The sequence below is a fragment of the Bubalus bubalis genome, chromosome 18, assembly GCF_019923935.1.
Source record: "Bubalus bubalis isolate 160015118507 breed Murrah chromosome 18, NDDB_SH_1, whole genome shotgun sequence".
NCBI lineage: Eukaryota > Metazoa > Chordata > Mammalia > Artiodactyla > Bovidae > Bubalus > Bubalus bubalis.
In genome coordinates, this window is record NC_059174.1 from 60,953,763 (window position 1) to 60,978,683 (window position 24,921).

The 24,921-nt window shown below is 45.3% G+C and overlaps 1 protein-coding gene and 1 non-coding gene across 4 annotated transcripts; both read left to right on the forward strand.

Moving 5' to 3' along the window:
- The first annotated feature begins 5,142 nt into the window (after positions 1-5,142).
- LOC102412987 (cationic amino acid transporter 3-like) lies at positions 5,143-19,652 on the forward strand. Of its 3 annotated transcripts, none has more exons than XM_045163531.1 (12): positions 5,150-5,585; positions 12,500-12,902; positions 14,381-14,539; positions 15,861-16,038; positions 16,461-16,573; positions 16,740-16,962; positions 17,130-17,269; positions 17,371-17,473; positions 17,663-17,859; positions 18,054-18,220; positions 18,493-18,601; positions 18,758-19,652. In XM_045163531.1, exons 2-12 carry the CDS (start codon positions 12,530-12,532, stop codon positions 18,877-18,879), a joined length of 1,884 nt encoding a protein of 627 aa, XP_045019466.1. In that variant the 5' UTR covers positions 5,150-5,585; positions 12,500-12,529; the 3' UTR covers positions 18,880-19,652. The 3 variants fall into 3 exon arrangements, with proteins under 3 accessions (XP_025125380.3, XP_045019466.1, XP_045019465.1); XM_045163530.1 differs by having other exon boundaries at positions 12,503-12,902; XM_025269595.3 differs by lacking the exons at positions 17,130-17,269; positions 17,371-17,473 and having other exon boundaries at positions 5,143-5,585; positions 12,503-12,902.
- TRNAC-ACA lies at positions 16,113-16,184 on the forward strand. The gene has a single exon. It is a non-coding gene; the product is annotated as a tRNA-Cys (tRNA).
- Positions 19,653-24,921: the final 5,269 nt, after the last annotated feature.

Below are 24,921 nucleotides of genomic sequence, written 5' to 3' on the forward strand. Positions count from 1 at the left end.
CATATAAGTTAAATAAGCAGGGTGACAATATACAGCCTTGACGTACTCCTTTTCCTATTTGGAAGCAGTCTGTTGTTCCATGTCCAGTTCTAACTGTTGCTTCCTGACCTGCATATAGCTTTTTCAAGAGGCAGGTCAGTTGGTCTGATATTCCCATCTCTGTCAGAATTTTCCACAGTTTATTGTGATCCACACAATTAAAAACAAAAAGTAAACAAGTGTGAACTATTTTATACCAGTATTTTTAAAGATTGAATTATATTCAATTAAAAATAAATAAATTTGTAGAAATGGCTATCAACTTAAATAAATTGAAGTAGTGTTGCTATAACCCTAGTTTCAAATATACAGCACAGTGATTTGGTATTTTACAAATGATACTCCAGTGGAAGTTATTACAGAAAAATGGCTATAATTCCTTGTGCTCCACAACATATCCTTCCTGATTATGTACTTTATATATAGTAATTTGTATCTCTTAATCCCATACCTCCACTTTGCCCCTTCCCCCTTCTCTCTCTTCACAAATCGCCACTAGTTAGTTAGGTGAAGTTAGTTAGGTGAGGCTGTTTCTATTTTGCTATATACTTTCATTTGTATTATTTTTTGAGAGGCCACATATAATATTACAGCATCTTTAAAAATACCAAATCACTATGGAGTGTACCTAAAACTAATATTAAAAACCAAGTCTCTCTCAATAAATAAACAATGAGTTAGACATCCACTCAGGAGGAAAAGCATCTCCGTGGGTGTGGGGGACACATCTCCATCTGCCCAAGGGGCCCTGGAGGAGTCTTGTCCGTCTGTGCGTCTGGTCACAGGCTGACAGACCTCGCTATGGCTGCAGAACTTGCGGAGCCAGGGAACCTGCCCGGACCCCTCTGACGGAGATGCTGCCAGTGGTGGCGGTGGTCGTGGTGACGGTGGTGGTGGGAACCCAGAGATACTGATCTAGAGACTCCATGCAAGGGAGGGGATTTGGAGAAGGCCGACCTTCACTAGGGGCTTCACCCCCTGGCTCAGCGGTAGAGAACCCGCTAGTTAATGCAGGAGACACAGGAGTCACGGGTTCGATCCCTGGGTTGGGAAGATCCCCTGGAGGAGGACATGGCAACCCACTCCAGGATTCTTGCCTGGAGAATCCCCATGGACAGAGGAGCCTGGTGGGCTACAGTCCATGGGGTTGCAAAGAGTCGGACGGGACTGAAGAGACTATGCATGGGGCCTTCACTTGCGGGGAGGTGGGGAGTAGGATTCTGGCGAGAAAAAAAAGGAAGTCTGATCAAGGCGTAGCAGACGCTTTTCCCTCCCCCTCACAAGGAAACATCCCACGGGGTTGATCTCCCACCACAGAAAAAGCTGCCCTAGTTCTGCAGACATCCCTGGGGACACCTGTTTCTCTACAGCAGCACCGGAGACCTGAGGGGGGACCCCCATGACGAGGGAGAGGAAGGGTTTTGGTAAAGAGGTACGGTAAACTTCTTACCTTTGAAAGATAAACATTTCAAAGAGTGACTGCCCTCAACACAGGAGCCTATGGGCAAACCACACCCAGGAATCTCCCTACTGCGGGCACGTGCTGCGCGCTAAGTCACCTCAGTCGTCCGACTCTTTGCGACCCCACGGACTGTAGCCCACCAGGCTCCTCTACTGAAGTGGGTTGCCATGCCCTCCTCCATGGATCTTCCCAACCCAGGGATCCAACCTGTGTCTTTTATGTCTCCTGCGTTGGCAGGCGGGTTCCTTACCACTAGCTTCAACCTGCCCTCAGTGCCCCAGGTCCTGGACCCACACCTGCCCCTGCTCTCCGGGGGTTCCCTGTGGGGCCCTCCCCCTGCAGCGTCCAAAACAATTCTATAGACAAGAAGCGGGCTCAGAAAACCGCCCCCCCCACCACCACCACCACACACACACCCCCACCCCCACCCCCCCGACCCCCCCGCTCTGGGCGAGGGCGCCCACAAACTGGAGCCCTAGCGCCACCTTCTGGGAATCCAGAGACAGGTTTCCAGGAGGCAGCCTGCTGAGTTGTCAGAGCGGTTGTCTATTGTTTTTCTAACTCGTGTTCAACCTTTGGCAACTCCATGGACTGCAGTCTGCCAGGCTTCCTTGTCCTTCACTATCACCTGGAGTTTGTTCAAATTCACATCCATTGATTGAGTCAGTGATGCCATCCAATCACCTTATTCTCTGCCGTTCCCTTCTTTTGTCCCCCGTCTTTTCCCATGAATTGGCTCTTTGCATACAGTGGCCAAAGTTTAAGACCAGAGAAGACAGAAAAGATGAAGAATTCTCCCACAAGAGGGAGTATGAAGAGTGGAGCAGGTGTACTTTCAGGAGAAGGTTTTTATGAGCCCCAATTCTTGCCTCTTCTCATACCTAGTAAAACACCGACATCACTAATGGTGACATCTGCTGTGGCCATTAAGGAGAAAACTACAATTAAAAGTCAAAATGGAGTAGCTGTAGTTCAGACAATGTGATTCCAGACAAGTCCTTGTGTTGCTGAAAATTTGAGTTTTCTGAGCTGGATCAGACCTAAACAATATCTGCTGGAAGCTGGCAACTGCAAACTTACTTTTTAAAGGTCTTCTCTTGTCACCAGAACATTTTTAGACAATGAAATTGCTTTGGATCACACATCAACAAAAAGAAGAGACATGTGTGGTAACCAATAGCACCCGTTGTCTGTGTTAAAAGTGAAAGTGTTAGTCACTCAGTCTTGTCTGACTCTTTGCAGCCCCATGGACTGTAGCCCACCAGTCTCCTCTGTCCATGGAGTTCTCCAGGCAAGAATACTGGAGTGGGTCACCATTCCCTTCTCCAGGGGATCGCTGACCCATCTTCTCAACCCAGGGATCGAACCCAGGTCTCCTGCCTTGCAGGCAGATTTTTTTTTTTTTTATACCATCTGAGCCACCAGGAAATGTGGTATCTATGTGTTAATACCATATTAAAAGTTAAAACCTACTTAGATAAAACTAGACAGTCAGCTACCTGGCTACAAGTCCCTGCAAAGCACTAGGTCCAGACTGAGTTTCAGCCTTCTTCTCCTGAAAAGAAATGAGGTCTCCCTTGTCTATTATCACGTTGTCACCCCTTCAACTCCTTCTATCTGGGTGTTACACCTGCATTAACAGGAAGTGATGCTGAAAGCTCAGCCTCTCTGAACACCAGTGTGGAGTCTACCTCAGAGGCAGAGTTTTGTGTGGAGGAGAAAAGAACAGCTTTATTGCTTTGCCAGTCCAGGAAGACAGAGCTTGCTCCTGCCATTGAAACTAAGTCCCTACCCAGGCGAGTTCAGTGAGTTTTATGGCAAAGGTTCCAGGAAGAGGCTGCTGACAAGATTAGGGTGTGTGCAGGGTCTCATGTGGTCGGCCCCTAATCTTATGACTGTCTGGTCCCTTTAATCTTGCCTTAAATGGTTTCTCAGCTGCTGCTTCCATGATTGTTGTTATTCAGTCGCTCACTCATGTTGGACACTTTGTGACCCCATGGACTATAGCACGCCAGGCTTCTCTGTCCTTCACCAACTCCCGGAGCTTGCTCAAACTTATGTCCATCGAGTTGGTGATATCATCCAACCATCTCATCCTCTGTCGTCCCCTTCTCCTCTTGCCTTCAATCTTTCCTAGCATCCAGGTCTTTTCCAATGAGTCAGTTCTTCACATCAGGTGGCCAGAGTATTGGAGCTTCAGCTTCAGCATCAGTCCTTCCAATGAATCTTCAGGACTGATGTCCTTTAGGAGGGACTTGTTGGATCTCCTTGCAGTTCAAGGTACTCTCAAGAGTCTTCTCCAACACCACTTTTCAAAGGCATCAATCCTTCGTCGCTCAGTCCTCTTTATGGTCCAACTTTCACATCCATACATGACTACTGGACAAACCATAGCTTTGACTATACTAACCTTTGTTGGCAAAGTAATGTCTCTGCTTTTTGATATGCTGTCTAAGTTGGTCATAGCTTTTCTTCCAAAGAGCTTTTAATTTCATGGCTGAAGTCACCATCTGCAGTGATTTTGGAGCCCAAGAAAATAAAGTCTATCACTGTTTCCATTGTTTCCCCCATCTATTTGCCACGAAGTGATGGGACTGAATATCATGATCTTCATTTTTTGAATGTTGAGTTTTAACCCAACTTTTTCACTCTCCTTTTTCACCTTCATCAAGAAGCTCTTTAGTTTTTCTCCACTTTCTGCTATTAGGGTGGTGTCATCTGCAAATATGAGATTATTGGTATTTCTCCCAGCGATCTTGATTCTAGCTGTGCTTCATCCAGCCTGGCATTTCACATGATGTACTCTGCATATAAGTTAAATAAGCAGGGTGACAATACACAGCCTTGATGTACTTCTTTCCCAATTAGGAACCAGTCCGTTGTTCCATGTCCGGTTCTAACTGTTGCTTCTTTACCTGCATACAGGTTTCTCTGGTATTCATTCCCATCCATGGAATGGGAACACCCATTCAAGCAGTTGCCAATCATTTCTTCCATGATTAGCAACTGCTTGAAGCTGCACTTTGGAACTCAGAGAAGGTCATGGAGGCTGGAGTCATGCCTACAAGAAACACAGGGACAGAAATATGCCTCTGTGCCCAGGAGCCCCATGTGGTCCTGAGGTAGGATCTAGGTAAGCTCTAGGCTGAACATTTAGAATTAGACTCCTGTTTACATTTCCTGAGGAAGGAGACAGGTGGGCTCTAGGCTAGATATTTACAGCCAGCCTCCTGTTGGCACTTCGAGATGGAAATGACAAGAACATCATAAGTAGCTGGACTTTGTTCCTGTGGACAATTAAGGTAACAATCACAGCAGGGCTAAACTCTATTTGATTAAAAGATCAAGAGGTCACATATTTCTCACCCTTGGAACTGGGGAGACGCTGCACATGTCCAGAAAGCCTCTTTGGAGGTCAAAAATAAGGGGATGCCATCCCATAATAGGTGATGCCAAGGACCCCCTCACAGGGCTCTGGACTAGAATCCATCTTGGAAAAAAGTTTCATATGCATGTTGGTGAGGATCCTTAGGGCAGGTCAGGTGTGGAAAAAGAAACGAGATAATTGGCGAAAGGTAAACAAGCCTGGAAGAACTGTCCTTACCATTGGTTTTACTGCCTTTTATGGGGCTCCTCCTCCTGGGAGGACGCCCACACTCTCTCTCTCCAGGTGTGTGTCTCTGCCTCGCTTCTGTCTTAACTGAACAGTTTCTCTGTGTGCGCTCTCATTTGCTGTGCTGTATCTCTGATAGTGCACTTTGTACCTGTTGTTTTGTTTTGTTTACAATTTTTGCCTTCTTGAGAACTGCATTTTTCAGTGGGGGCAAGAGCCAGGAAAACCTTGTCTCTAGCCTCTAGCCCCTGGTGGATGAGCAGCTAGACTCCTGGTTTTCCTCCAGGCCACTCATGTCCGATCCCTGGGTAGAAAACTAAGACACCTTGCTTCAGGCCACCCCTCATGGCCATCTGTCTCCAAGAATGGGATTTCAAGGTCAACTGCAGGTCCAGTTCCCAGGCCGAGAACTAAGCCACCACTCACGGCTGACTCTCTGAGATCACCGAAGCTGAAACCCGGGATTTCAAGGTAAACTGCTGTTCTCCCTGAACTGCTGGCAGGAGACTTCTGACTTTCAGTCTCTCCCGTGAGAACTTGCTTGCTCTCATTCTCTGCCTTGGTCTCTTTCCTGGATCCACAGGGCTGAATCTGGGTCCACTCAATGAAGGAGCCCTCGCTATATCTTTCTCTCTCCTCTCTCCCTCTTTCTCCCTCCTCTCTCCCTCTTTCTCCCTGAGCTACAACCCCCAGGAGGTCTTCCATCCAAGAAGTGTTTCCTCATTGACTTTGCAAGCAGCACGCTGGGAGCTGTAGCTCAGCACCTCCAACAAATCACTCCCTGCTACACCCACACTTTAGCCCCTGGGTGCCACTGTCTTCTAATGTTTCTCTCTGAGTGCTCTGCTACCGCAAACACCACATTCCTCTTTTTTTTTCCCCATGATTTCCTTTCCTGCATTATTCATGAAGTAAGGTGGTTGGTCTGCCACCCCCTCCTCCCCCCCGCACCTAAGCCTTATAGCTCCTTCATGTTTATCTTAGATGCCAAACAAACAAGGCAATAGACCTAGGGTACTTCTGCTGTTTAATGTCCCACCTTTTTCCATGTCAGAAATCCCCTAGGGAATACTCCCACCTCTCAGCCTCAGGTCCTGACCCCCATGGCATTTTGCATTGCAGTCAACTCCAATGACTCCAGCAGTCCACCCCTGCCCCACCAATGCCAGGCTCTGCAGTCCACATGCTGCCATGGACAGACTACTGGGCTGGCTATTTTGAACCATACCGCAAAGCAGCAACAGATGTCACTCAAAGAGAGCCCTGGTGATGGACTGGTACTAGTTCAAATATCCACACGCCCCTGGACCCCTGGCACAAGGACGGGGTTGACCAGAGATGTCTGGTGGAGGATGCTCGAAATTCCATGAAGCCCAGGATTCGAAGGAAATTCAAAGGACACTCTGGGTCTCCCTCAGGGGCCCCGAGTAATGTTTCTGGGAGGCTGGGCTTCATTTCTAGGAGTGCTGTTCTTGATTGCAGGTTGTTCAGCACGGGAGGATCCTCTTTCTAAGCCAGATGGATCGAGAAAGGGAAAACTTAGATTTTGCTGTAACGTGACCTGAACTTTATTTAGGTTGGGGGATGGAAAGGGCTTTACAAATAGCTGTGAAAAGAAGAGAAATGAAAAGCAAAGGAGAAAAGGAAAGATATAAACATCTGAATGCAGAGTTCCAAAGAATAGCAAGAAGAGATAAGAAAGCCTTCTTCAGCGATGAATGCAAAGAAATAGAGGAAGACAACAGAATGGGAAAGACTAGAGATCTCTTCAAGAAAATCAGAGATACCAAAGGAACATTTCATGCAAAGATGGGCTCGATAAAGGACAGAAATGGTATGGACCTAACAGAAGCAGAAGATATTAAAAAGAGATGGCAAGAATATACAGAAGAACTGTACAAAAAAGATCTTCATGACCCAGATAATCACGATGGTGTGATCACTGGCCTAGAGCCAGACATCCTGGAATGTAAAGTCAAGTGGGCCTTAGAAAGCATCACTATGAACAAAGCTAGTGGAGGTGATAGAATTCCAGTTGAGCTATTCCAAATCCTGAAAGATGATGCTCTGAAAGTGCTGCACTCAATATGCCAACAAATTTGGAAAACTCAGCAGTGGCCACAGGACTGGAAAAGGTCAGTTTTCATTCCAATCCCAAAGGAAGGCAATGCCAAACAATGCTCAAACTACCACACAATTGCACTCATCTCACACGCTAGTAAAGTAATGCTCAAAATTCTCCAAGCCAGGCTTCAGCAATATGTGAACCGTGAACTTCCTGATGTTCAAGCTGGTTTTAGAAAAGGCAGAGGAACCAGAGATCAAATTGCCAACATCCACTGGATCACGGAAAAAGCAAGAGAGTTCCAGAAAAACATCTATTTCTGCTTTATTGACTATGCCAAAGCCTTTGACTGTGTGGGTCACAATAAACTGTGGAAGATTCTGAAAGAGATGGGAATATCAGACCACCTGATCTGCCTCTTGAGAAATTTGTATGCAGGTCAGGAAGCAGTAGTTAGAACTGGACATGGAACAACAGACTGGTTCCAAATAGGAAAAGGAGTACATCAAGGCTGTATATTGTCACCCTGTCTATTTAACTTATATGCAGAGTACATCATGAGAAACACTGGACTGGAAGAAACACAAGCTGGAATCAAGATTGCCGGGAGAAATATCAATAACCTCAGATATGCAGATGACACCACCTTTATGGCAGAAAAGTGAAGAGGAACTAAAAAGCCTCTTGATGAAAGTGAAAGTGGAGAGTGAAAAAGTTGTCTTAAAGCTCAACATTCAGAAAACGAAGATCATGGCATTCGTTCCCATCACTTCATGGGAAATAGATGGGGAAACAGTGGAAACAGTGTCAGACTTTATTTATGGGGGCTCCAAAATCACTGCAGATGGTGACTGCAGCCATGAAATTAAAAGACGCTTACTCATTGGAAGGAAAGTTATGACCAACCTAGACTGCATATTCAAAAGCAGAGACATTACTTGGCGAACAAAAGTCCATCTAGTCAAGGCTATGGTTTTTCCAGTGGTCATGTATGGATGTGAGAGTTGGACTGTGAAGAAGGCTGAGTGCCGAAGAATTGATGTTTTTGAACTGTGGTGTTGGAGAAGACTCTTGAGAGTCCCTTGGACTGCAAGGAGATCCAGTCAGTCCATTCTGAAGGAGATCAGCCCTGGGATTTCTTTGGAAGGAATGATGCTAAAGCTGAAACTCCAGTACTTTGGGCACCTCATGAGAAGAGTTGACTCATTGGAAAGGACTCTGATGCTGGGAGGGACTGGGGGCAGGAGGATAAGGGGATGACAGAGGATGATGGCTGGATGGCATCACCGACTGGATGGATGTGAGTCTGAGTGAACTCCGAGAGTTGGTGATGGACAGGGAGGCCTGGCGTGCTGCGATTCATGGGGTTGCAAAGAGTTGGACACGACTGAGCGACTGATCTGATCTGATCTGATCTGATGGAAAGTGACCTAGAGATTGGGGTCTCTAGATTGTAATACTATCTTACAATTAGATCTTTATCACCACAGGATTGGAAAATAAACGGAGATCAACTCTCCTGAACTTCTAAACGATCCCCGTCAACTTCTCCCAACTCTCAGGGTAGTGTAACAAGCTTCCCCAACTCCTGCAATTTCCTCTACTTCTTCAGATTCTTCTGATCAAACTAAGATCCCACCTCTCCAGAGGGGCAATCCCTGCTGGGGCAACATTTTATCATTCATTTATCTGCTTCTATTATTAGGGCCAATTTGAGCACTGGTCTAAATTTTAGCTACGAAACTATGACTACAGAAAAGAAAGATGATATTTCATTATGACATGGTGTGGCCACAATATTCTCTGCACTTCAGAGAAAATTAAGATAAAAATCAAATTGGGGGGGAAAACAACCTTTTTTTTTTTTTTTTTTTTTTTTTGCATGTACAGTTAGAGAAAGCCAGCTTTTAAAATACTTTTTTCTTTCAGAATTCTGACCCTGAGAGAACAAGTCCTACTAAGAGAATGTGGTTTTCTCTCCCTGTACCTTGACACCAGGGCTCCCAGGAACACTTATAGCACTTAATAATCTCTAATTCCTGAGAACGGAGGAAAAAAATGAGGACAAAGCCTTTTAAAATTTTACTCATCCCAACTGTTATTTATAAACCAGTGAGTTTTATATTGTAATGCCTGCTTCATGACTAAGTATAGAAAATGAAATTATGAGATTGCTGTCTGGATATACATGTGTATTTACACTCTGATGGCTTTGCAAAAGTGCTCCCTCTTCCAGATTTGTAGAGTGGACTTTCTAAGATTAAATTAAAATGAATTAAGTAAATAAATTTTGTTAGTAACAGTGAGCCAGTGCCAGACAGAAGTCTGGTTTTCTCTCTGTGTGAAGAGAACACGGTTTTCTTGGAACACTGCTTTTGACAGCAGACCATGTGAACTTCCTTGCCTTTCAGTCATTTATATTTACTTTGGAAATCTTTCTGTTACTTTGGTTGAGTGAATAAGCATTATTTCACGATGATCTCTGAAGATTACGGGACATGTAGTTACAGTTCATTCTGCTTCTATAAAACTCAACGCCTTGTTTTAAGACTTTTGCCCATCCTGAGGTCTTTGTGCCATGGCAATGGTCTACTCTTAAGTTAGGAAGTTAAAGTGGGTGAACAATAGCTGTGAATTAAAGTCACATTGATGGGAAATCCAAGATGACCATTTAGCTTTTCCCAGCTCCTTGGCAAACCTCATTGTTATTTCATGGGTTAAAACCTTTCCTGACTACCTGGCTTTGTTGCCTCATGATGGAAAGAAAATGGTTAAAACATATGTTCCATGTGGGGTATACCTTCCACAGTCTCTAGTGATCAAAGTACCCCCTTCACCGTACAGATCATACAAACCTTCCCTTAAACTTCTTGAAACTATCACTCACTAATCCTCAATCATTAGGCAAGATCAACAGAGATAATGGAAAAAAATTGGACTCAAAAAGAACAAACATTAATTACGGGAGATTAAATGATCACTAACGACACGTGTGTGGTATGCTGAGTCGCTTCAGTCCTGTCTGACTCCTTGCGACACCATGGACTGCATGCAGCCCCCCAGGATCCTCTGTTCGTGGGATTCTCCAGGCAAGAATACTGGAGTGGGTTGCCATGCCCTCCTCCAGGGGATCTTCCTGACCCAGGCATCAAACCTGTGTCTCTTATATCTACCTGCATTGGCAGGTAGATTCTTGACTACTAGCACCACTTGGGAAGCTCCAAACTGCTAAGTATGATTATAACGTTTATGAGTTTTTTCTGACATATTATTGGCTTCTAATCTGGTTTTCAGGTATTAAAAAGCTATTCTCAAGCTGCTGATGATTTACAACAATTTGGTAACTGACATCTGCAGATAAAATTAAAACATTTTTGTTTTCTGTCTGCCTGGTCCCTCCAGAAAATGAGAATCTTTGGGCTCTGAACAGTCTCATTGGGTTAAAAAGACACATGCAGGAAACTCAAGTTTTTGGCAGACCTCTGTGGGACAGAAATCCACCTAGGCAAAATCTGATGAGGGGCCTTTGACATGGCTTTCTTGGTCTTATTTGGAAATTTTAGTCAGAGATTGCTTCTGAAGGATTACACCAGGGTCACTGTTCCCTGGTGCCTCATATGGTAAAGAATCCGCCCGCAATGCCAGAGACCTGGGTTTAATCCCTGGGTTAGGAAAATCCCCTGGAGAAGGGAATGGCCACCCAGTCCAGTCTTCTTACCTGGAGAATCCCGTGGACAGAGGAGCCTGGCAGGCCACAGTCCATGGGATCACAGAATTGGACATGACTGAACAACTAACTCTTTCACTTTCGCTATGGAGGAACCTATGTGGTTATAGGTCAATGGACCTAAGATCAACTAGATGTGCTGATTCAAATCTGGGTTGACTACATATTAACTTGTCTGACTTTGCGAGAGCTGTCTGTCCTCCTTTCCTGATACAGAGAAAACAATTACGTCTGGGGCTAGCCTGGTGGCTCAGTGGTAAAGAAGCTGCCTGCCAACGCAGGAGATGCAGGTTCAATCCCTGGTTATGGAAGATCCCTCAAAGTAAATGGCAACCTGCTCCAGTATTCTTGCCTGGGAAGTCCCATGGATAGAGGAGCCTGGCAGGCTACAGTCCATGGGGTCGCAAAACAGTCGGTTATGACTTAGCAACTACACAACAATGACAAAACCTTGTCTGAGTAAAGGATCAAGAGGTCACATATTTCCCATCCTTAGGGCGAGGGAGATGTTCCACGTACACAGGAAGGCTTCTGTGGGCCCCAAAAGGAGGGAGTGCCATCCCATAATAGGTGATGCCAAGGCCCCCTCAGGCCTCTGGGCTGGAATCCCTCTTGGAAGAGAGCTGTACATATGTGTTGGGGAGGATTGTAGGGCAGGTCAGGTGTGAAAAAAGAAACCAGATAATTGGCCAAAGGTGAGCAAAGACGTGGAGGAACTGCCCAGTATGAAGGGTTTTCCCACCTCTTTACAGGGCTCCTTCTCATGAGGGGAGACGCCCACACTCTTTCTCTCCAGGTGTGTGACTCTGCTTCGCTTCTGTCTTAACTGAACAGGCGGCTCCTCTGTGTGCTCTCCCGCTTGTGCTGTGTCTCTAATACACTTCATACATGTGTTTTTTTTGTTGTTGTTTTTTTTTACAGTTTTTTCCTCCTTGAGAAATGCATTTTTCAGTGGGGACAAGAGCCAGGGGAACCTTGTCTCTAGCCTCTAGCCCCTGGTAGATGAGAGGCTGGGATTCCTGGTTTTCATCCAGGCCTCCCAGGTCCAGTTCCTGAGCAGAGAACTAAGACCTCCTTTCAAGCCACCGCTTGAGGCTGTCCCTTGCTCGCTGGCTCTCTCTGAGATCAACCCCGCTTGGTTTCAGAAAATGGGAAGAGCAAATGATTGGTTAACAAACGTTTGCCCCTCTCCACAGACAAGTCTTTCAAAGACCAAAAGTTCTCTCTGGTAATAGCTCTCTTCCTGGCATAGGCACTGTAATCTAAATTATTTTGAGCCATGAAGAGAGAGGCAAAGGCTTTCCTTCAGGCTGCAACGTCTTAATTGCCTTCAGCTGAAAACAGTCCATAAGCCAAAGTGGCACGTTTTAGAGTGACGCATTCTCTTTCTCCTCACTTCTCTTCAGCCACCCTTCCAGTAACGCTGAAGCATATTCAAGGTTTCATGCCTCAGATACCAAATCTCAGAGCTGGAGAACTTGCCCAGTGTGTCCTTCCCCACCTGCTCCCATCACTCCTACGCTCTGTGGAATTGGACTCCTAGGACCCAGGGCGGGTGGACATTCTTGACGGCTTGTTGTGTTGTTTTCTCAGCAGATCTGAGCCTCTTCAACTGTGCCTAGGATGCTGCGTCAGTATGTTCACCAATTTGGTCAGAAGCTGGTCCGCAGACAGCGGCTGGGGCCCAGGGAGGGATCTGAGAAGCGCACGGCTCGTCGTCTGAACACCCTCGATCTGATTGCCTTGGGTTTGGGTTGCACCCTAGGGAATGGCATGTACATCTTGGTTGGAGAAGTTTCTGTGTATGAGGCTGGACCAGCGATCATCATCTGCTACTTGCTGGCCGGTCTGTCTACTCTTTTGTCCGGGCTCTGCTATGCAGAGTTGGCTGCCCGGGTACCATGCTCCGGTTCTGCGTATCTCTACAGCTACGTCACCATGGGTCAGCTGTGCGCCTTCATCACTGGCTGGAACCTCATCCTGTCCTATGTCATGGGTGAGATGATGGGGTGGGGGGAGGTGTGGGGCTTCAGATCAGAAACTCAGAGGAGGTACTGGAGTTTTATTAATTTGGGAAAACTTTGTTGTCAACCTTGTGGGCTGAAGTGGGTTATTGTGGCAGGAAAACCCCACAAGTTCTTTCTACTTAGATCAACCCTGCTTCCTTTAAATGATGGACCAGGAACTGTAAAGGAAAGGGAACTGTAGGGAGTGGGTAAGAAGGGGGTGTGGCCCACAGGCTCATCCCTTCACCTCTTTGAAGTCTCTGCTCAGCTGCTGCCTTTGAGTGAGTTCCTCTACCACCCAATTTTTTTTTTAATTTTTTAATTTATTGGGTTGCGCTGAGTCTTTGTTGCTGGCACAGACTGCTCTTCTAGTTTTGGTGTGAGGGCTGCTCATCGCCGTGGCTCCTCTTGTTGTAGCACATGGGCTTAGTTGCCCTGGGACATGCGGAATCTTTCTGGACCAGGGATCAAACCCTGCATGTCCCCTGCATTAGCAGGCAGAATCTTAACCACTGCACCACCAGAGAAATCCTGCAACTCAATTCAAAATTTTACCCTCGGTACTTCCCTGGTGGTCCAATGGCTAAGGCTCCGAGCTCACAAAGCAGAGGGCCCAGGTTCGATCTCTGGTCAGGGAACTATATTCCACATGCCACAGAGTTTGCATGCAGCAACTAAGACCTGGTATAGCTAAATAAATAATTTTTAAAAAAACAGAGAGACTTTCCTCGTGGTCCAGTGATTAAGAATCTGCCTGCCAATGCAGGTGACATGGGTTCAATCCCTGATGCGAGAAGATTCCGCATGCCATGGGGTCACTAAGCTTGTGTGCCACAACTACTGAGCCCACACGCCCTAGAGCCCATGCTTCACAAGAAGAGAAGCCACGACAGTGAGAAGCCCATGCCCTCCAACTAGGGAGCAGCCCCCACTCTCTGCATCTAGAGAAAAGCCCACGTGTGGCAGTGAAGACCCAGTGTGGCCAAGAATGAATGAATCGATAAACAAAATCTTTAAAAAATAAAGAAAAGTAAATAAACCTTCACCCTCATCTTCCAACCTTCATTTTTTTAATTAATTAATTTTAATTGGAGGCTAATTATTTACAATATTGTAGTGATTTTTGCCCTACATTCTTCCAACCTTCTTGATCCCACCTTCCAGTTATATTTTTTCTGGCCTCACGTTAATCTCCTGCTAATGTATTAAATGGACAGATGAGCCTGGTTGGCTACAGTCCAAGGGGTGGCAAAGAGTGGGACACGACTGAGCGACTAAACACAGCACACAGCAATATATTAAATAGTTGAGCTATTTTGTGAGTCATCTGGGTCTACTCTCTTCACTCTATACATAGAAACTTTTTGAGCTTAAGTGATTTGTTGGCTTCTTTCCCCCATGCTTCCCATGGCATGGCAGGAGTTCAGTTCATGTCTGTCGATGAACGTTTCTTCCTCTGCTGCTGCAGGCACCGCCTGTGTGTCCAGGGCCTGGAGCGCCGCCTTTGACAGCCTGATTGGGAACCACATCTCTCAGGCGTTCCAGGGAACTTTCTCTCTGAACGTGCCTTACTTCCTGGCCACATATGCAGACTTTTTTGCACTGGGCCTGGTGTTGCTTCTTACAGGTGAGAGAAGGTTCAGTAATGGAATGGGCAGAGTATGAAGAGGGGAGCTGGGGTGCAGAAGGCTAGGGGCTCCAGGATGGTGGGTGGATTAAGCCTGGAATGAAGTGTCTGGGACAAGAGAGACAGGAAGGCAAGACAGACATAGACCATGGTTTTCCACCCTTGGCACTATTGACATTCTGTGTAAAATCATTCTTTGGTGTGTGTGTGGAGTACTGCCCTATTCGTTGTAGGTTTTGTTTTCAATCATTGTAAAATATTGAGTAGCACCCCTGGTTTTTCCAGGGGTAAAACAGTCAGTAGCTCAGTCGATAAAGAATCTGCCTGTAGTGCAGGAGACCCAGGTTTGATCCCAGGGTGAGGAAGATCCCCTGGAGAAGGAAATGGCAACCCCCTCCAGTATTCTTGCCTGGAGAATCCCATGGATAGAGGAGCCTGGTGGGCTACAGTCCACAGGGTCAAAAGAGTTGGACACGATTTGTGACTAAACCACCACCACCCTGGTTTTTACTCACTAGAAAATAGTGAAGCCCACCTCCTGAATTACAGCAATCAGAATGTCTCCAGACTTTACCAAGAGTCTCTTGAGAGATAAAAATCACCCCCACCTGATAATCATTTACTTAGACTTATAAGTTTCTTCCGTGTACTGACTGAAGATGTTTGAGAGGAAATTCACACAAAATTAACCTTTTTTTTTTCTTTTTACTATATCACCCCAGATTTATTGGGATATAATTGAGATTGCAATATTATATAATTTTAAGATGTGCAAAGTGTGATTTGATCGATTGGTTTATTGTGGGATGGTTGCCACAGTAAGAAATTAACCATCTTCAAAGTGGACAATTCAGTGGCACTGAGTACTTTCAAGACCCCAGTTTACTTCCTGGAGAAGGGATAGGCTACCTGCTTCAGTATTCTTGGGCTTCCCTTGTGGCTCAGCTGGTAAAGAATCTGCCTGCAATGTGGGAGACCTAGGTTTGATCCCTGGGATGGGAAAATCCCCTGGAGAAGGAAAAGGCTACCTACTCCAGTATTCTATCCTGGAGAATTCCATGGACTAAGTCCATGAGGTCACAAAGAGTCAGACACGACTGAGTGACTTTCACTTTCAGTACCTTCACATTGTTGTATGACCATTACTTGCTTCTAGTTCCAAATTTTTTCATTGCAAGAAAAGGGACACCTGTACACACTGAGCGATCACTGTCCACCTTCCACTCACCCGCAAACACCAGCCTCTGACAACCACTCGTCTGTTCTCTGTCTCTGTGGATTTAGTTATTTTGGATGTCTCTTCTTCCATGTTCCCCTACAGGATTACTGTTTCTGGGAGCTCGTGAGTCGACCCTGGTTAACAAAGTGTTCACTGGCTTGAACCTTTTGGTTCTCAGCTTCACCATGCTCTCTGGCTTCATTAAGGGAGACCCGCACAACTGGAAGCTCACGGAACAGGACTACAGATTAGCCTCATCTGGATCCAGTGACACCTACAGGTCAGCACGGTGCTCTTGGTCACAGTAATGCCTGTGTGCTTGATGCAGAGCTGGGAATAAGCTGAGGAGGTACTTCCCTGGTGGCTCAGATGGTAAAGCGTCTGCCTACAATGCAGGATACCCAGGTTCAATCCCTGGGTTGGGAAGATCTCCTGGAGAAGGCAATGACAACCCACTCCAGAACTCTTGCCTGGAAAATCCCATGGACGGAGGAGCCTGGTAGGCTACAGCCCATGGAGTCGCTAAGAGTTGGACACGACTGAGCGACTTCACTTTCACTTTTCTTTCAACGACTTCGGGGCTGATGGATCTAGATGATACGAATCCTGGGGCCCAGGGCTTGTGAGGTTAACTGAGGAGTCCAGTGGAGATGGGTGAACACACCTCACCCACGTTCTTTCTTGCTCCTTCTCTCAACACAGCTTGGGCCCTCTGGGCTCTGGAGGGTTTCTGCCTTTTGGCTTTGAAGGGATTCTCCAGGGAGCAGCAACATGCGTCTATGCCTTTGTTGGCTTTGATGTCATTGCTACTACAGGTAACACGGTCGCTGGGTGTCTTATTGAGAGTCTGGGCAGGTCAGGCTGCCCTTGGGCCCAGGGGTTGGGAGAAGGTTAGACTGCGTTTGGAGGTGCAAGGGGAAATTGGATTTTGTGCTTACATTCCAGTGTGTTTACTGACCCTGTACTCCACCCATCTTGCAGGGAAAGAGGCCCAAGATCCTTGTCGCTCCATCCCCCTGGGCATCATGATCACTATCTTTATCAGCTTTTTGGCGTATTTTGGTGTCTCAGCGGCACTCACCCTCATGGTGCCCTACTACCAGATTCAACCCCAGAGCCCCTTGCTGCAGGCTTTCCTCCATGTTGGGTGGAACTCTGCCCGATATGTCGTGGCTGTTGGCACTCTCTGTGCTCTTACATCCAGGTCAGTGTCATGGGTTTTTAATCCACCCACTGTGGGATTATCAGGGATCGTAGTCCTTGGGTTGAGAGACAACAGGAAAAGACATGTGACCCCAGGAAGACAGGGAACAGAAGCCCTGGTCTCTCCTGCTTCTCCACGTCCTCACATGTTTCCATTTCCTGTCCCAGCCTCCTGGGTACCATGTTCACCATGCCTCGGTTTATCTACGTAATGGCAGAGGATGGGCTCCTTTTCCGGGGACTTGCCCGACTCCATGGCCACAGAGGAACCCCCATCTGGGCCATCTTGGTTTCTGGAATGCTTGCAGGTGTATAAACAAAATCCACTCCTTCTTTGATCAATTTTCTTGACTTGTATGTACCCACAGTCTCACTCTCTTCTCCCACCTCGTTTGTGCCCTGATTTTAGCGGTCCTGGCTCTACTCTTGGAGCTGATCAATCTTGTGTACCTTGTGTCAATTGGGACCCTGCTTGCTTACTCCCTGGTGGCCTTTTCAGTCCTTGTCCTCAGGTAAGGCTTCTCTACACCTTGCCTGGGGGTCTTTGACTCATGGGGATTGATGCAGAGATAATTCTCTTCTTCCTTCCTGCTATCTTCTAAATGTCCTGCTATCATTAAGTTAGGAAATGACAGATTAGTCTGGGTAATGTTGGATGAGTAGGAGCTACCATTAATACTGCCTTGATATTTCTAATTCAGGTATCAACCAGAACAGAATTTCAGCAAGAATGAGAAAAAAGATGATGAAATTGATATTTCACAGTGGGAAGCAAGTCCTTCGGAACCTGTATCAGAAACAGGAACTTCAAGGACACTAAAGACTCTGTGGTTCCCTACCAGCACCACCTCCACTGTGAAATCTGGCCAGATTGTCTATGGATGTGCCTCCCTGCTTGGTGAGCAGTGGGACTTCTCTTTGGCTGTATTCCACAATTGACAGCATGGAGAAGGCAGCGTGTTTTGAGCAATTGAGGTGTCTTGGAGATACGATGGCCCTTCCTGATGTGGGCAGCCTGGGGAGGGGTGTGGTGCAAGGTCCTGACATCTTTGTCTTCTGGGTCCAGCCTGTTCTCTACCTTGACCCTTGCAGTTCTCCTGCTGATAATCCTGAGCCTGGTCCTGGCCCAGTGGCCCAGCCAGGTGTTCTCTGGAGACCCCATGCTCACAACAGTGGCTGTGCTGCTGCTGCTGCTCATCACTGGGGTCACAGCCATCATCTGGAGGCAGCCCCAGGACCCCACTCCTCTTCACTTCAAGGTAGGTGACCTCATGTGCCCACAGTGTCCACCTTGAGTGAAGGAGGTCTGCATCCTTTGCGGTCTAAGCGTCCTTCGCTGGACCAGGAATGACAGGAATTGCTAAAACCACAGGACTCTTCCCTGATCCACACTCAGTGCTTTACATACACAATCTCAGTAGGCACTGAACACACAGCCTGAGTAAAATGGGAGTCTTCTGACACATATGGGGTGCAGTCTCCTTCTCAGACATCTGGGATGTGTCCAGGGATGAACTGACTCTGCCCACAGGTGCCTGCTCTGCCTGTCCTCCCACTGATGAGCATCTTTGTGAACATCTACTTGTTGATGCAGATGAACACTGGGACCTGGGTCCTATTTGGCATTTGGATGGCGATTGGTAAGTGCCTTCCTTGGAAAATGAGTGACTGAACCCAAGTGTCTTCCTACTACCTCTCCCAGAAACTGTGTCAGACACTGAAATAGGAGGGCTAATGGGATTTTTAAGTGAGGAGAGCACCTACTTTTCTTTCTCATCATCTCATTTCCCTACTAGGATTTGCCATATACTTTGGATATGGGATCCGACACAGCTTGGAGGAGAACAATGATCAACAGCCACCAGACTCCACCTCCCAAATGCTGGACCAAAACATGCCCAATGATGAATCAGGTTAACCATAAGAAACTGATACTGTGTGGAATCCCTTCACACGCTGGAGGTATCTTCCCGTTCAAGGGTGACTTTGAGCCTCTATGGAGTCTGAAGGTGAAATGCAGTGACAGCCGTGTGCCACCATATAGAATGACTTTACTGTTGAATAATTTTTAAGTAAACTTTTCGAAACATAATATGTATACAGAAAAGCACATGCTTCGTAAGTGGACAGCAAGATCAATTTTCACAAAGAAAGTACAACTATTAACTATTAACTAAAAGTGAAAGTGAAGTCGATCAGTCCTGTCCGACTCTGTGATCTTCCAGGCAAGAATACTGGAGTGGGTTGCCATTTCCTTCTCCAGGAGATCTTCCTGACCCAGGGCTCAAACCCATATTGTAAGCAGATGCTTTACCATCTGAGCCACCAGGGAAGTCCTAACTATTAACTAAAGGAAGTAATAAATATCAATGGGCATATAGGAGGCAGCTTCTTATGCCTATTTCCAGTCAAAACACAGAGATTGTGACCCGGAAAGAAATGCAGGTAACCATACTTTGTGTCTAGAGTTGTGGGAATGACCAACTAAAGTAGAGTGAAGTGTCTGAAATACCATGTGTTCAGTTACAGGAGAAGAGACACATAATCAAAGAATCTCATGTATATGTAATGTTTTATGTGCCCCAAGAGGGAGAAAATTTTATTTAGCAGACGTTATCACAGTGAATGTACAGTATTCATATGGAAAAAAATTTTTGCCCAACTAATTAAAATGGAAAATTGGACTTTAAAGCCATGTCTAATCTATGAGTGGTGCATGTTATGTTGCAGGAGAAGGTAAATACAGAGAGAAATTGGGGAGAGGAGAGAGAAGGCAGGGAGGTGGTGAAGGGGTTCTGTGAGATGAGAAGGGGTTCCCTTCATTGGATCTCACTTTCAAATGAAAATCATGAAGTGATGGATGTAGGTGGGCATCTCATGGAAAGCCGTGAAGGATTTTTAAAATGATTATTCTTGGTGTAGATCAACTAGGAGGATAAAACAGTTGGCTGAAGCAGGTCAGGAGACACAGCAAATCATTAACAGGTTATTCCTCTAATATTCAAGAAAATTAGAGATACCAAGGGAACATTTCATGCAAAGATGGGCTCAATAAAGGACAGAAATGGTATGGACCTAACAGAAGCAGAAGATATTAAGAAGAGGTGGCAAGAATACATAGAAGAACTGTACCAAAAAGATCTTCATGACCCAGATAATCATGATGGTGTGATCACTCATCTAGAGTCAGACATCCTGGAATGTGAAGTCAAGTGGGCCTTAGAAAGCATCACTACGAACAAAGCTAGTGGAGGTGATGGAATTCCAGCTGAGCTACTTCAAATCCTGGAAGATGATGCTCTGAAAGTGTTGCACTCAATATGCCAGCAAATTTGGAAAACTCAGCACTGGCCACAGGACTGGAAAAGGTCAGTTTTCATTCCAATCCCAAAGGAAGGCAATGCCAAAGAATGCTCAAACTGCTGCACAATTGCACTCATCTAACATGCTAGTAAAGTAATGCTCAAAATTCTCCAAGCCAGGCTTTAGCAATACGTGAACCATGAACTTCCAGATGTTCAAGCTGATTTTAGAAAAGGCAGAGGAACCAGAGATCAAATTGCCAACATCCGCTGGAACATAGAAAAAGCAAGAGAGTTCCAGAAAAACATCTATTTCTGCTTTATTGACTATGCCAAAGCCTTTGACTGTGTGGATCACAATAAACTGTGGAAAATTCTGAAAGAGATGGGAATACCAGAGCACCTGACCTGCCTCTTGAGAAACCTGTATGCAGGCCAGGAAGCAACAGTTTGAGCTGGACATGGAACAACAGACTGGTTCCAAATAGGAAAAGGAGTACGTCAAGGCTGTATATTGTTACCCTGCTTATTTAACTTATATGCAGATTACATCATGAGAAATGCTGGGCTGGGAGAAGCACAAGCTGGAATGAAGATTTCTGGGAGAAATATCAATAACCTCAGATATGCAGATGACACCACCCTTATGGCAGAAAGTGAAGAGGAACTAAACAGCCTCTTGATGAAAGTGAAAGAGGAGAGTGAAAAGGTTGGCTTAAAGGTCAACATTCAGAAAACTAAGATCATGGCATCTGGCCCCATCACTTCATGGGAAGTAGATAGGGAAACAGTGGAAACAGTGTCAGACTTTATTTTGGGGGGCTCCAAAATCACTGCAGATGGTGATTGCAGCCATGAAATTAAAAGACACTTACTCCTTGGAAGGAAAGTTTTGACTGACATAGATAGCATATTCAAAAGCAGAGACATTACTTTGCCAACAAAGGTCCGTCTAGTCAAGGCTATGGTTTTTCCAGTGGTCATGTATGGATGTGAGGGTTGGACTGTGAAGAAAGCTGAGTGCCAAAGAATTGATGCTTTTGGGTTTTTTGTTGTTGTTGTTGTTACTTTATTATTTTATTATTATTATTATTATTTACTTTACAATATTGTATTGGTTTTGCCATACATTAACATGCATCTGCCATGGGTGTACACGTGTTCCCCATCCTGAACCCCCCTCCCTCCTCCCTCCCCATACCATCCTTCTGTGTTATCCCAGTGCACAAGCCCCAAGCTTCCTGTATCCTGCATCGAACCTGGACTGGTGATTTGTTTCTTATATGATATTACACATGTTTTAATGCCATTTTCCCAAATCATTCCCCCCCCCCCCCACAGAGTCCAAAAGACTGTTCTATACATCTCTTTTGCTGTCTCCTATACAGGGTTGTCGTTACCATCTTTCTAAATTCCATATATATGCATTAGTATACTGTATTGGTGTTTTTCTTTCTGGCTTACTTCACTCTGTATAATAGGCTCCAGTTTCATCCACCTCATTAGAACTGATTCAAATGTATTCTTTTTAATGGCTGAGTAATACTCCATTGTGTATATGTACCACAGCTTTCTCATCCATTCATCTGCTGCTGGATATCTAGGCTCTTTCATGTCCTGGCTATTGTAAACAGTGCTGCGATGAACATTGGGCTACATGTGTCTCTTTCAATTCTGGTTTCCTCGGTGTGTATGCCCAGCAGTGGGATTGCTGGGTCGTATGGCAGTTCTATTTCCAGTGTTTTAAGGAATCTCCACACTGTTCTCCATAGTGGCTGTACTGGTTTGCATTTCCACCAACAGTGTAAGAGGGTTCCCTTTTCTCCACATCCTCTCCAGCATTTCTTGCTTGTAGGCTTTTGGTTCGCAGCCATTCTGACTGGCGTGAAATGGTACCTCATTGTGGTTTTGATTTGCATTTCTCTGATAATGAGTGAGGTTGAGCATCTTTTCATGTGTTTGTTAGCCATCTGTATGTCTTCTTTGGAGAAATGTCTATTTAGTTCTTTGGCCCATTTTTTGATTGGGTCGTTTATTTTTCTGGAATTGAGATGTAGGAGTTGCTTGTATATTTTTGAGATTAGTTGTTTGTCAGTTGCTTCATTTGCTATTCTTTTCTCCCATTCTGAAGGCTGTCTTTTCACCTTGCTTATAGTCTCTTTTGTTGTGCAGAAGCTTTTAATTTTAATTAGGTCCCATTTGTTTATTTTTGCTTTTATTTCCAATATTCTGGGAGGTGGGTCATAGAGGATCCTGCTATGATGTATGTCGGAGAGTGTTTTGCCTATGTTCTCCTCTAAGAGTTTTATAGTTTCTGGTCTTATGTTTAGATCTGTAATCCATTTTGAGTTTATTTTTGTGTATGGTGTTAGAAAGTGTTCTAGTTTCATTCTTTTACAAGTGGTTGACCAGTTTTCCCAGCACCACTTGTTAAAGAGATTGTCTTTAATCCATTGTATATTCTTGCCTCCTTTGTCAAAGATAAGGTGTCCATAGGTGTGTGGGTTTATCTCTGGGCTTTCTATTTTGTTCCATTGATCTATATTTCTGTCTTTGTGCCAGTACCATACTGTCTTGATGACTGTGGCTTTGTAGTAGAGCCTGAAGTCAGGCAGGTTGATTCCTCCAGTTCCATTCTTCTTTCTCAAGATTGCTTTGGTTATTCGAGGTTTTTTGTATTTCCATACAAATTGTGAATTTGTTCTCGCTCTGTAAAAAATACCATTGGTAGCTTGATAGGGATTGCATTGAATCTATAGATTGCTCTGGGTGAATTTATGCTTTTGAACTGTGGTGTTCAAGAAGACTCTTGAGAGTTCCTTGTACTGCAAGGAGGTCCAACCAGTCCATTCTAAAGGAGATCAGTCCTGGGTGTTCATTAGAAGGACTGATGCTGAAGCTGAAACTCCAATACTTTAGCCACCTCAGGCAAAGAGGTGACTCATTGGAAAAGACCCTGATGCTGGGAGGGATTGGGGGCAGGAGGAGAAGGGGACGACAGAGGATGAGATGGCTGGATGGCATCATCGACTCGATGGACATGACTCTGAGTGAACTCCGGGAGTTGGTGATGGACAGGGAGGCCTGGTGTGCTGCGATTCATGGGGTCGCAAAGAGTTGGACACGACTGAGCGACTGAACTGAAGTGAACTGAGCTGATTCATAAAATGGGTGGTTCCCACAGGGCAGGGAGTCAGTGAGTGGTTGTGAGCAGGGCAACAAGATGAGGAAGGGGTTTGGGAGATAACTGAGGGTCTGCTGTCTTTCCAGGGACAGGGGTACAACGTGGACACCCTCCAGGCTTCACATATTCATCTCCCACACCCCATGCCTCCTCACTTTACTGCCCACATGAGCCTGGAAAAGTCACCTAACCTTCCCTCTAACCCTCTAAAGGCTTAGCAAAGAAGTGGAGAAATAAGACACAGGATGACTCCTTACATAACCTATGTAAGATTGAAATTTCAGAGCTGAAGTGTTTGTCTCTGTTGATGGAAAATTAAATAACAACCATGGTAAGAAAAAAGAAAAGAGAATTTTGGTTATTTCCATAACACAGAATTTTAAGATAATATATTAAATTTTAAGATAACTTATGACTGATAACAATTTACTGCTGCTGCTGCTGCTAAGTCGCTTCAGTCGTGTCCGACTCTGCGACCTCATAGACGGCAGCCCACCAGGCTCCCCTGTCCCTGGGATTCTCCAGGCAAGAACACTGGAGTGGGTTGCCATTTCCTTCTCCAATTCATGAAAGTGAAAAGTGAAGTTGCTCAGTCATGTCCGACTCTTAGTGATCCCATGGACTGTAGCCCACCAGGCTCCTCCGTCCATGGGGTTTTCCAGGCAAGAGTACTGGAGTGGGGTGCCACTGCCTTCTCCAGCTAGGATATATCAAATCACTGTGGACTGTGACCGCAGCCACGAAATTAAAAGACGCTTGCTCCTTGGAAGAAAGGCTACGACAAAGCTAGACAGTGTATTAAAAAACAGAGACATTACTTTGCCAACAAAGGTCCATCTAGTCAAAGCTATGCTTGGCAAAGAAGTAGAGAGATAAAACACAGGATGAGTCCTTACATAACCTATGTAAGATGGGAATTCCAGAGGTGAGGTGTTTGGCTCTGTTGATGGAAAATTAAATGGCAATTGAGGTAAGAAAAAGGAGAGTTTTGGCTATTCCCATGACATTTAATATTTCAAGATAATAACTAGAATTATGACTGATAACAATATGCTGAGACATATTAGGCTTTTTACAATTTCATATAGTTTTTTAGAAAAAAAAAGATTGATAACATTTATCCTTCCAATATCTCCTTAGAAGGTTCATCATCACTTACTTGACTGTGATAGCTACGTAATGATATTTGCCAATTTTCCTAATTATAATGGGTTCAATATATTTCTCTGAGATGTTGTAGGGGCTCACTGAAAAATCCCCAAATTAGCTAGAGGTCAAAAAAATATTTCACTTATAGTATTATTTGGGAGTGACTTCCCTGGTGGTCCAGTGCTCCCAAAGCATGGGGTTCAAGTTTGATCCCTGGTCAGGAAATTAGATCCCACATCATAATGCAACTGAGATTTACCATGGCCAAATAATTTATGTGTGTGTGTGTGTGTGGTAAAGGAATTTGATTTGGGAAGATTTTCAA